General features: G+C 39.7%; 1 protein-coding gene across 3 annotated transcripts in view; it reads right to left on the reverse strand.

Annotated features, from left to right (window-relative positions):
* Positions 1 to 3,212: 3,212 nt before the first annotated feature.
* The window catches only part of LOC126297865 (vacuolar protein sorting-associated protein 26B-like), a 55,944-nt gene continuing 45,209 nt past the window's right edge, over positions 3,213 to 13,947 (reverse strand). For all 3 annotated transcript variants that reach the window (XM_049989155.1, XM_049989157.1, XM_049989156.1), the window contains exon 7: positions 3,213 to 4,730. In XM_049989155.1, the coding sequence (XP_049845112.1) occupies positions 4,506 to 4,730 (225 nt within the window). In that variant the 3' untranslated portion in view covers positions 3,213 to 4,505. The remainder of the gene's footprint in view (positions 4,731 to 13,947) is intronic.

The raw sequence follows: 13,947 nt of genomic DNA on the forward strand, positions 1-13,947 counted from the left end.
ATGGAGGCCAAAAACAACAACTAGGGACTTACATTGAGCCAGTTTAGATGCCTGTGTCAAGAATACACACACAAATGTAGATCAAAGTCATATCTGCCAGTGAGTGTGATTACTGTTTGCCAGTGGCAATATGCTGTCAGCTCAAAACCATAAATGCACACAAAATTGACACACTGTATGTCATCATTGAAATGTGGCCATAGCATTCTGTCCCCAGTTCCTCCCAGCTAGTGAGTACCTGTGGGGCTTTTTATGATCTAAAGACAAAGATTTTTTGTTTGGACAAGGATGGAAGATTTTCTTCACAGAGATAACACTCACTGCTGTCCAAATTGCATTCTCGCCCAAGGAATGATAAGTTTGGTTGTTTAGGAGTGGGTGATTGTATCTGAGGTGAGAGAACTGGATTACTTCATCCACAATGGACTCCAAAGAATATTTTCAGATACCAACTGCTCAAAATATTTAGCCAGCATATGAGATACCTAACCAATCACTTTGTGCATAACAGCAACATGCATAGCCTAAAAAACAATTAGGCTGAATAGGTACTTAGATGCATTAGTATTTGAAACTGGCTTTAAAGTCTCCAGAGGTAAATCCATTCAAGCATGTATGGGCAGTGATGGTTCAAGACTACGTATTGAAACAGGGTTGTACTTTAACCTTCACAATCTTATTTCAGCCATGTAGGAGAGCATTAGGTGATTAACTCCCTTGGCTCTTCCATCCCTTGGAAACATTGGACAATGAATTTTATACTAAAAGCCTTATTTCATTTTAATCACATACACAATTACTTCTTAGTTTTTGATAAAATAATGTAATTATTTCCACAGTCTTCCACCTACAACAGTTCTGGACAGTAAGGGTTCATTGTTTTCTCTCAGACTAGAAAAAAAGATATAACTTTTAGTTTCTCATAACTAATTTTTGTTATTGTTATAGTTCCATAATGACGTCTCATTAAATCTCAGACAAAAAGGTTATTTTACTCATTGATTTTATGACTGTATTTTGACATATCTTTCAAGAATGAAGAAAACGTTACTTTATGATTACATATTTCAGATCAGTATAACTGAGCTCAAAATTCAAAAGCTTATTGATTCAACCTACATACAGCAAATTTATAAAATATGTAAAACAGGCATTCTAGAGAAAAACTTTGCAACCAGTTGCTGTTGATAATTGTTTATGTAAAACCATTATCAGCTTTAATGACGTAAGTATAAAGTCCTTCCATGTATAGAAGGCATTAAAAATTAATTTAAGAAAAGTTGTTCACATAAGAAAAATATGAGTCTTCTTCATATTTCAATCTTGATATGTCATTTTTTTGACAAGTATCTATAAATGTAAAACAATACTATATTAAATTCTGTGTGTGTCATTTTCTATGTATTATATGAAATTAAAATTTGGAACATTAGAAATTCTGATTATTAATTATTGATATGACTCTTCCATGTAAAAATCAGCTTAGTGTTTATTATTGATATGTGTGTATAGGTTAGGCATTTTATTAACGAGCTACCACACAAAGTGGTACGGTGGTTAAGATACAGGATTTGTATTCAGGGTGGCAGTAACTGAAATTTCTGTTCAGTTATTCAAGTTTCAATATTTTTTTGTGGTTTTCCTTAAGCTGATTTACGCAGTGCAGGGAAGATTCACCTGAAAGGGGGGGGGGGGGGAGGAGGAGGGAGGGGGGAGGGGGGAGGGGGGGGGGGAGAGAGAGAGAGAGAGAGAGAAACAAACCCACCAATTAATTCCCCAATCCTAGTTTGCACTCCATCTCTAACCACTTCATTGGTGATGAAATGTTAAATGCTAAACTTGCTTTTATTCTTCCTTATTCATGACCTCTTTCTGATAGATGTAATTGGAAATTCTGTCACTAAGTGTCAGATCTAGGGGTTCACTACAGAAAAAAAAATAATTGATGTAATTTAATATTATGATGTGACTTTGAACAAAGATTTTCTTTCTGTTTTGAAAATTCAGTCAGTAAACTTATGTTAGCACCATAATGTTTTCGATGAAAGAGTATCCCAATATCAACAATGGTGAGTTCAAAGGTTTCTAGAAAATTTCACAAGATTTATGAGACTTTTTAATAAATAATATGGCAATAGCAGATCTCACTCTTGTATGTGCCATATAAAAAAATGCCTGGTGGCAATGCAGGAAGCAGACACTCGTGAAGCTTGTGCTGTGACAGTGCCATCAAATTCTAGGGGGTTTTACACTGCTACATCAAGTGCGTCATATATTCTTTTGAACACGAGTGAAGAAAGTAAACTGGAGTCGAAGAAGTGGGCAGATTCACACAAAAACAATGTGAAGTTAAATTCCAAAGCTGGTAAAGTTGTCATCAGCTACCTTTTCAAATGATACAACCATGACTGGTGAATATTACACCAATATGCCTGCCCAACTGGATGAAATAGATACAACCATGACTGGTGAATATTACACCAATATGCCTGCCCAACTGGATGAAATAAAATGAACTTTTATCATCTTTCATTAGCACAATTCTTCAGCTCAGAAAAGCGCAGTGGTAGTAGGAAAACTGAGGAACAAATTTTTAGTGTATCCACCATATTATTTAGATTTTGACACACACACACAATTCTACATATCCCACCATTATAGAAAGTTGTACCTGGAAACCTGGAAAATATTTTCAGTGAAATGAAGTACTTGTGATGACGATGAATGAGTATTTTCAGACAGGGACAGGACATACATGAACACGTGTGCCCCAGCTGTGCCACTCATCCTACCTATCCCAAGTGCATGGCAGACATTCACAGTGGTTTTCTAGATGTAACCTCACTTTAAACCAATTGTGTCTCTACAGCTGCACTGAAGGAAATTGGCATGGGTGAGACCCAATGCACTTGAGCAGGTTCTAACAGGAAAACCATTGACACAAATTGCTTTACATGCACTCAAAATGTTGGGTGTTATTTTACTTTGTGATATAATTATTTCCCTTCAATTTACAATTTTCAGTATATTACAATTAATTTAGTCGTCAACAGCCTCCTTGGCACTTTTAAAAATGTAATTCTGTGTAATTCTAATTACTTTTTTATAAGAAAACTTTAATTTTTAGCTCCTCACTTCATAATTGTGATAAAATATTCTCAGATTGAAAATTAGATTTGTCAACGAATCTTGAGAAAGAAGAAAATAAAGGCTACAGTAAAAATACAAACAGATCTATTTAACTTCCAAATAGATTCCCACTCAGATACATGTGGTGTACCTTGGTATGACTATAACAGCATTTCATTTTACTACACACACACACACACACACACACACACACACACACACACACACACACACACACTCTTCTCTGAATACAAGAAAGATATTAATCACAATGCAATATAACATTCAAATTACTTAGTCTGCTATGAAAATTGCTTTAATAAGCAACATATATTACTGTACAGCTTAGTTACTTCCTCAACATATATGTTACATATCATTTCTCAAACATGCACATTCACAGTTACTGAGACAGTGGAAACTGAAAATATAACTCTGAGGCTCTCTCTGAGTAACTCTCTACATAGTTTAACATTCTGCAACATGTTAAAATATTGTTGCTCTCACCACTTACATCTTGAAGTTCTAACATTCTCCGCAAATCAACAGACACAATATAATTATTCTTGACTCTTCCACGAGTATTAACTGCAATGATGACAAGCTAAAACATTATTTACTTTACAATTTCATCTTATTTATGTTCTCAACCAATTACAGGGCATAAATAACATATTTAGAATGAAAGAGAGAAAACATAAAGTACAAACAAAGTAACAAAATATTGAAAACAATACATTTTCAATAAAACATACAGAACTCTTTCAAATAAAACAGAGAAAAACTACCAAAGTACATAAACACACATAAAGGACATCATCATCACATCAACAACACTGCAAAAAGAAAGTAGTGCCAGACACTGGTATAAAATAACACTTCAAAAAAACTACTTTCATAAAAGGCTCAATTTTTCCTTTTTGAATCATGATGTCATTCAATATGTATATATTGAATCATAATGTTATCCAGAATGTATAAATCCCACTTTGAGTTATAACATTTCAACATCAGCACTGATTTGATTGCTGTCTTTTCACATAACAAAATATTTATAGAACAACATTCTTTTACTAAAAGCTGCTTTGTAAAAGACTATACAGACAGATTTCACATCTCCTGAAGATAATGGCACATATATGCAATACATCATACAAGAAAAACACAGTATTTGTAGGACAAAATTGATACATACTGCACACTGAATATAGTTACAACAAATGTACAGAGTCACTGAGTAATGAGAACAGCACTCCCAGTAGTAAATACTCGAAGTTCTTAAGCACAATTACATATTTCACATGACCATGTGCATCAGGAATGGGAGCATGTGAACATATCTGCATAGTACTTTACACAATCTGGCTTTTGTGCAGTCAGTCATCAGCCTTGTCACCATCAACAGCCACTTTCCTTCTCAAATCATTCTCAGCACCTGACACTGTACCCTTGTCTTCATCTTCTCGTTTCATATCTTCAATTGGTTGGTTGGAGGTGTGTTCCTGAGTTCCTGGAATTGCGTGAGGCAGTTGGGGTGATGTCCTTGAGGATGTTTGAAGATTTTTTCGAGTTTTTTCACCCTTTCGCCATAACGTTATTTCCTGTAAAATGGACAACACTAGTTTTTAACTTTGATGCCAATATTTATCTAGGTAACGCACTATACCATTATGTACTGATGCCTAGTATGAAGCATTCTCAAAGACAAATATTTAAACCAGTTTTTACACATCTCTTGTGAGAACACAAAATTAAAATCACTGCTAAATTCAAATACAGTTACTTCCATTGAAGTATCAAATCATTGGGCAGGTCTTACGTGGTCCTCATACTGGAAGTTCCTGTTGTTGAACTGCACTTCATGTCTACGATAGGGATTCATGTGAAGGACATGGGTAATGTCTTTGCACCTTTGTCTCCTTGATGTAGGATCATCAACCATGACTGGACATTACAGAGGATTCATTAAAGTTTAAAGTAGCATTTTAATAATTTTTCTATTAGATTGACCTCCAGCACAGGTGTAAAAATCCAAATTAATGTGCTTGGTTTATAACTTATAGGTCAGTGTTTGGAGTTTTAACAATCACAGTCCTTACAGTCCTTAGTTTGGGCAGCCAAGTTCCATATGCATACCAGCTATCTTGCTTCATCAATTGTGGTGATGAACTGTTAGATGTAATCCTCCTGAGCACCATAAGGTTGAAACGGAAACTAAGTATCCATTGCTATTTCAGCTTCAAGACCATGGATCACGAAAAATGAGGTGTCCTATGATTTGCTGTGTAGTTTGTGAAAATCACAAGCATTATCATACCTGAACATATATCTTCATATGTCAACATACATAAAGAGAATATCTGCCAACAGCTTGAAATACTTTTCCACAAACATCAATCATTACACATGGTGCTCTATGCTTCAAAATTATCCCTTCTACAAGGATTCTGGCAATTTCTGGAGCTTTGGCACTCTTGATGACAGTAGTGGTTGATGTAGTCAGCGCACACTATTATCCATTTATACCTATTTGTCAACTTTGAACACCACTCCAAAAATTCAGTTTCTTTCCAGTGAAAGGGAACAACTACAAGAGGATTTGGTATCAGATGTCCTGGGGGCAACTGAGACACATGCTTCCACTGTTGGCAATAAAGTGGCTTACTTAATGTCAGACAGATTGGTGGAGGCCTGGTCAATTATGCCTACTTCTGATTCTGTCACAGATATTTGCAAATCTTAGATGACATGATGGAGTATCAACAAAAATACTTCAGTATGGTGGGCCACAAAGGAGTTTTGATGACAAGCAAACATTTTCATCCCAATGGATCCTAATTCCATTTATACCATGTTCCATCTAAAAATCTGAATTCTCCTGTGACACTTTCTTCCTTCATTAAGGCATCTGTGCACTTCAGGAATGCTGGATATTCCATTTTGTTTGGCTGCAATGTTTGTCAGTGCAATAATTAGTGGGTTATCATCAGCACCAGGAGATACTGTGAAGGGCAGTCGATATCCATGTGTTTATGCCCATTTCTGTATACAACTGTGATTACATATTCCTGAAGCTTTAGTGCACATCTTGTCAATTGTCCTGTGGATCCTTCATCCTTGTCAGCCACCATAAAGAAGGGTGCTCAGTCAGAACACTGAATGGTCTACCATATAAATAGGGGCAGAACTTACTGATTGCCCAAACAACAGAAAGACACTATTTCTCAGTCAGAGTAATTCTTCTTGGAACTGGAAAGTACTCTTTCAGCACTGCATTAGAATTGTACCTAACCCATGATCACTTAAATCATTGTGTAGTTCCATCTTTGTATTCACATAAAAAGGGACAGGACTTGGGAAAATTTCAGCATCTCCTCACCATAAAGAAAATCTTTCTTGCTCCCTGCTTCAAGAATATTTGCCTTCTCTCTGTAGCAGTTCTTGTAGTGGCTATGCCATACAACTGAAATCATTTACGAAGCAACAGTAATAGCACATTGGAAGAAAGCCTCTAAGATCACAAATATTCTGAGGAGTTCGAAAATCTGTTACCGCTCTTACTTTTTTCAATAAAGAGGAATTTCATTTTTATTAACTAGTTGCACAAAGATTTTTATTTCTTGGGTGACAAAGAGGTACATTCTCAGATTCAGATGAAGCAGTTCCATTTACACACTTCAGCACAGTTGTCAACAGGCTTAGATACTCTCCAAATTTTTTCGGAAAGCAACATCTTCATCCTGGTAGCAATGTTATAATACATTTAGACACCAGAATGGGTTGTCCACCATGCTCTCAAAGATGGCTTGGGTGTTGCACAGACCAAATGGCCCATCTCTGAACTCAAGAGTCAGTCAGGTGCTATGAAACCAGTCACTTCTTGGTCAGTCTCATCAACCTCAATTTACCAGTAGCTAATCTCCATATCTATAGTGAAGAAATACAAACATAAAAAGAAAGTTTTGCATCACCATGGTTCCCAGAACTCCTGAAGATAGACATTGATTGTGGATATTGTATCACAGACGCAGTCCCTTTGACTGTTCAAAGATGTCACTAAACCTGCCCAAAGATGTAAACAATCACGCATGAGCAGCGCCTATTAGACAAAGGAAGTCCAACAGCCAATCACTTCTGGTCATTACAGCAGGAAGGAGGTACACAGCTCGTGTTGTCTGTAGCTCATCCATGCCTAGCCAGTCAATACCGCAGTTTGATAGCGTCCACATTGTTACTTTGTGCCACAAAGGGCTCTCACCAAGTTAAGTGTCCACGCGTCTGAGTGAACTAAAGTGATGATGTTCAAGTATGGAGGAGATACAGGGAGATACGAACTGTCAATGACATGCCTCGCTCAGACCGCCCAAGGGCTACTACTGCAGTGGATGGCCGCTATCTACGGATCATGGCTCGGAGGAACCCTGACAACAATGCCACCATGTTGAATAATGCTTTTTGTGCAGCCGCAGGAAGTCTGTGTTATGACTCAAACTGTGCGCAATAGGCTGCATGATGCACAACTTCACTCCCCATGTCCCTGGTGAGGTCCGTCTTTGCAACCATGACAACATGCAGCCACGCAGCGTGGTACAGATGGACCCAACAACATCCCAAATGGACCGCTCAGGATGGCATCACATTCTTCTCACCGATGAGTGTCGCATTTGCCTTCAGACAGACAATCGTTGGAGACATGTTTGGAGGCAACCCAGTCATGCTGAATGCCTTATATACACTGTCCAACAAGTGCAACAAGGTGAAAGTTCCGTGCTGTTTTGGTGTGGCATTATGTGGGGCCAAGGTATGCCGCTGGTGGCCATGGAAGTCACCGTAACGGCTGTATGATATGTGAATGCCACCCTCCAACCGATAGGGCAACCATATCGGCAGCATATTTGCAAGGCATTCATCGTCATCAACTACAATTCGCGCCCCCATTTTGCTCATCTTGTGAATGACTTCCTTCAGGATAATGACATTGCTCGACTAGAGTAGCCGGTGTGTACAGCAATCTAGACCACCAACTCTGAAGGACTCACTGCATGGCGGTACAACATGCAATGTGTGGTTTTCATGAGGAATAAGCATGGCAGAAATAATGTGGTATGTTGATCTCTATTCCAATTTTCTGTAAAGGTTCCGGAACTCTCGGAATTGATGTGATACAAAACTTTCTGAAGTGTGTAGTTTGCACCCTTCAGTGCAGTGCTACCCAGCACCCATAGGGAGGCTGTTACACACACACACCTCCAAGGCGATCTGTTTCGCAGCGAGAGCTTTAATGATTGAAGCAGAAGCTTCTCTTAAACTGTGTGCTGTATATTGAATTGCAAATTCACAGTGCTTGTTGATTTTAGGAGAAAACTGCTGTGTTTTTGCTGTTCTGACAACACCAGTAAATTTTCAGTGTTAAATTAGTATGCAGCATGGGAGGTACCAACCGCAAAAAGCCAAAGAAGACTATAATATGGCCGGAGATGTCCACCACTCAAAAACCAGAGAAGGCAGGGTGACAGAGAAGACAACAGTGAGGAGGAGGAGGAGGAGGAGGAGAGGTATATTCACGTTGAATGACCAGGATACAGTGAGGAAGATTATGATGGACTACCGTATTGAAGAACCAATTAGAACAGCACTTCAGAAGAAAACACCACAATTTATGGATCTGCTAAGTGATCTACCATGGAGATTCGATGTAGAAACAGTGTGTCACACACTGCTGAACTGCAGATTTGCTGCCATGGTGAAACTACACAACTGAACAAACAAGAACAGACCACCATCGTTTGTTCTGGCTGTAGATACATCACAACAAGCGAGTTTCAAGAAGGCAAAAGAAATCTTTGAGGTGAAGAGCCTCGTGGGATTTGACACCAAGATCGAGCCTCTCCAGCAGGATTTGACATTAGACACAATGCTGTAAGTGTCAAAAGTAAGTATATGTGGCAAAATATTGTTACAATTAAGCAAAATGCATTAAGTGTGCTGGCAGTCATGACAGTTGTAACTGTACGCAGAGAGGAAAATCCAACATGTGCTCACTGTGGGGGTCACACATTGTGAGCTGATGTGGCTGCAAAGCCTTCAAAGCCCACAATAATGCTGGTGAAAAGAAACAAACAAATTCAGAAGAAATTGCTAAGAAGAAGAGGCAGTGAAGAAGGCATAGGAAATGCACAACATTGTGGAGTCAGACCAGTGTGGAGTCAGAGCAGACAGCACTGAGACATGAAGGAGATAAAGCTGCTGCAGTGACAGCAGGTAGCCCAGAATCCTAAGACCAAGAACCTGGAGTGGAGCTACTGCTTAGAATCGAAGCACTTGTCAATGCAGAAGTGGCGAGACTCTGCACCTAGCTTGAGAAGAGATTTTTGAACAGGATTGAGGTGGCAATTCATGCCACAGTGAAGACTTTGAAACAGCGCAGAAGTGCACAACCAGTTCGAGCCTAGGTTTTAGCAGTGGTTTTCCTTTGGCTGTGAGGCAAATGTCGAGACTTCCATTTCTTCCTCCAGCCAGCAAAGGGTGTCTTCACAAAAGGTAAAATAAATTGTCTCTCCACAGATGTACCAAATATTCTTTGGCCCAAACTACTACATTATTTTGAACACAGGCCCAACATCCCTATCACCAATGCAATGAAAATGATAAAAAAAAAGGACAGTCCAAAGTGTCATAAATTCCTGACAATAGGTATATATTTTTGGTAATCAATACATAAATGTCACATGCCATCTTTCTTCTTCACAAACCTTCTGACAGCCGAATAATGTCTTGCAGAATTTTCTCCACTTCCATCTGATTTATTCATCATTCAGCTGGAGCCACCATACCGAAGTACTGACTTAAGAGGGGTATGATACCCAGTGTTGCAAATTGTGTTTCACATTAGATTGTTTCTTTGGTCTTGCCTGTACTCCAGACCTGAATTGGTGCAGAATGGCCAATGACGTTTCTAAGTCATTCTGGGACCTATTGGCAGCTCATAGTAGAAAATACCTAGGGGTAGTCAGTAGTCGTATGATTCTCCACGAATGACACTGAGTAGACCTACCTGGACTGGTTTGCCTATTGCTACCCACATACCCTTCACAGCAGTTGCTGCTGTCCATGGCAACTGGTGAACCAAAGCTCTCGTGGGGGAAGGTTATGACTGTCACTGACATACAGACTTCTTTTATGAGTCTGAATACCTTTCTGCACTTGACTAGAGCTTCACAGTTTAACTGTGGATCCAGATTGTCAAGTAGAACTATTTTCATTGATGCTTTTAAAAGTCAGACAACTGGCCAGACCAATCATCATTACATGAACATTTTCTAGCAGCTTTCTGAATAGGTTACTGTGGGTTGGTTGATTGATCAGGGAAAAGAGGGGGGGGGGGGGGGGGGGGGAGTGAGTGCAGCGAGGTCATCTGTCTCGTGATATAAGGTGGCAGAAACCAAGGGAGGAACAACACAAATGGCATAGTCCTGTCAAGGGAAAGGGAAAAGGGGGCAAACAGAGAGTGGCGGAGAATACTTTGAGTACCTCTATCGTTTCTCCCTTCTATTCCAGTCTCATACTGTTCAAGGAAAGAAAGGTTGTCAGTATGCCTCTGTGTGGGCTCTAATCTCTCTTATTTTATCCTCATGGTCTCTTCATGAGATATACGTAGGAGGGAGCAATATACTGCTTGACTCCTTGGTGAAGGTATGTTCTCGAAACTTCAACAAAATCCCATACCGAGCTACTGAGCGTCTCTCTTGCAGAGTCTTCCACTGAGTTTATCTATCATCTCCGTAACGCTTTCGCAATTACTAAATGATCCTGTAATGAAGTGCACTGCTCTCCATTGGATCTTCTCTCTCTCTTCTATCAACCATATCTGGTACGGATCCGACACCGGTGAGCAGTATTCAAGCAGTGGGCAAACAAGTGTACTGTAACCTACTTCCTTTGTTTTCGGACTGAATTTCCTTAGGGCTCTTCCAATGAATCTCAGTCTGGCATCTGCTTTACCGACGATTAATTTTATATGGCCATTCCATTTTAAATCACTCCTAATGAATACTCCCAGATAATTTACGGAATTAAATGCTTCCAGAAGTTGACCTGCTATATTGTAGCTAAATGATAAGGGATCTTTCTTTCTATGCATTCGCAGCACATTACACTTGTCTACATTGAGATTCAATTGCCATTCCCTGCACCATGCATCGATTTGTTGCAGATCCTCCTGCATTTCAGTACAATTTTCCATTGTCACAACCTTCTGATATACTAGAGGATCATCTGCAAAAAGCCTCACTGAACTTCTGAAGTTCTCCACAAGGTCATTTATGTATATTGCGAATAGCAACGGTCCTACAAATCACACTTACTTTGGAAGGCTTCTCTCCGTTGAGAATGATATGCTGTGTTCTGTTATCTAGGAACCCTTCAATCCAATCATACAATTGGTCTGATAGTCCATCTGCACTTACTTTGTTCAGTAAATAACTGTGGAGAACTGCACCAAACGCTTTGCGGAAGTTAAGAAACATGGCATCTACCTGGGAACCCGTGCCTATGGCCCTCCAAGTCTCGTGGACGAATAGCGCGAGCTGGGTTTCACACAATCGTCTTTTTCGAAACCCATGCTGATTCCTACAGAGTAGATTTCTAGTCTCCAGAAAAGTCTTTATACTCTAACATAATAAGTGTTCCAAAATTCTACAACTGATCGACGTTAGAGATATAGGTCTGTAGTTCTGCACAGTGTTTGATGTCCCTTCTTGAAAACGGGGATGACCTGTGCCATTTTCCAATCCTTTGGAACGCTACGCTCTTCTAGAGAACTATGGTACACCGCTGCAAGAAGGGGGCAAGTTCCTTCTCATACTCTGTGTAAAATCGAACTGGTATCCCATCACATCCCGCAACCTTTACTCTTTTGAGCGATTTTAATTGTTTTCCTATCCCTCTGTCATCTATTTCGATATCTACCATTTTGTCATCTGTGCGACAATCTAGAGAAGGAACTACAGTGCAGTCTTCCTCTGTGAAACAGCTTTGGAAAAAGACATTCAGTATTTCCGCCTTTAGTCTGTCATCCTCTGTTTCAGTACCATTTTGGTCACAGAGTGTCTGGACATTTTGTTTTGATCCACCTACTGCTTTGACGTAAGAGCAAAATTTCTTAGGATTTTCTGCCAAGTCAGTACACAGAACTTTACTTTTGAATTCATTGAACGCCTCTCGCATAGCCCTCCTCACACCACATTTTGCTTCATGTAATTTTTGTTTGTCTGCAAGGCTTTGGCTATGTTTATGTTTATGTTTGCTGTGTAGTTCCCTTTGCTTCCATAGCAGTTTTCTAACTGGTTGTTGTACAACGGTGGCTCTTTTCCACCTCATACGATCTTGCTTGGCACATACTCATCTAATGCATATTGTACAATATTTTTGAACTTTGTCCACTGATCCTCAACACTATCTGTACTTGAGACAAAACTTTTGTGATGAGCCATCAAGAGCTCTGAAATCTTGCTTTTTCTCACTTTTGCTAAACAGAAAAATCTTCCTACTTTTTTAAAAATATTTCTATTTACGGCTGAAATCATTGATGCAGTAACCACTTTATGATCACTGATTCCCTGTTCTGCGTTAACTGTTTCAAATAGTTCTGGTCTGTTTGTCACCAGAAGGTCTAATATGCTATTGCCATGAGTTGGTTCTCTGTTTAACTGCTCAAGATAGTTTTCAGATAATGCACTTTAAAAAATTTCACTGGATTCTTTGTCCCTGCCATCCATTATAAACGTTTCAGTCTCCCAGTCTATATCTGGTAAATTAAAATCTCCACCCATAACTATAACATGGTCGGGAAATCGACTCGAAATATTTTCCAAATTTTCCTTCAGGTGCTCTGCCACAACAGCTGCTGAGCCAGGGGGCCTACAGAGACATCCTATCACCATGTTTGAGCCTCTCTTTAATCATGACCTTCACCCAAATTATTTCACATTTCCGATCTCCATCAATTTCCTTCAATACTATTGCACTTTTTATCGCTATAAACATGCCTCCCCCTTCACTGTCCAGCCTGTCTCTGCGGTATACATTCCAATCTGAGTTTTAGAATTTCATTACTGTTTACATCTGGTTTCAGCCAACTTTCTGTCCCTAGTGCTATGTGGTTATTGTGACCCTTTATTAATGAGAACAGTTCTGGGACCTTTCTATAGACACTCTTGCAGTTTACTATTACCACATTAATATTGTTATTCCTTGTTGTGTTTTGCCTACTACTACCTTGTCGCATCTCAGGAGGCATCTTGTCAGGCCTAAGCAGGGAATTCTCTAACCTAAAAAACCCACATGTGCACTCAACACGTACTCTGCTACCCTTGCAGCTACTTCCTGCATTTAGTGCATGCCAGACCTATTCAGGCGGACCCTACATTTCTCCACCCGATAGCGGAGGTCGAGAAATTTGCACCCCCAGATCTCCGCACAATCATCTGAGCCTCTAGTTTAAGCCTTCCACTCGGCTCCAAACCACAGGACCGCAATCGGTTCTCGAAACGAAACTACAAATAGTTAGCACAGATTCCACCCCACAAGCGAGGCTTTCCACCTTCACCAACTCTGCCAACTGCCTGTATGAACTGAGGATGACCTCTAAACCCAGACAGCAGGAGTCATTTGTGCCGACGTGAGTAACAATTTACAGTTGTGTGCACCCAGTGCTCTCTATAGCCGTCGGCAGGGCCTCCTCCGTATCTCAGATAAGACCCCCCGGCAAGCAGACAGAATGAACACTGGCCTTCTTCCCCGGGCTTTCCGCTATTTCTC

Source organism: Schistocerca gregaria, chromosome X (assembly GCF_023897955.1).
Source record: "Schistocerca gregaria isolate iqSchGreg1 chromosome X, iqSchGreg1.2, whole genome shotgun sequence".
NCBI classification, from domain to species: Eukaryota; Metazoa; Arthropoda; class Insecta; order Orthoptera; family Acrididae; genus Schistocerca; species Schistocerca gregaria.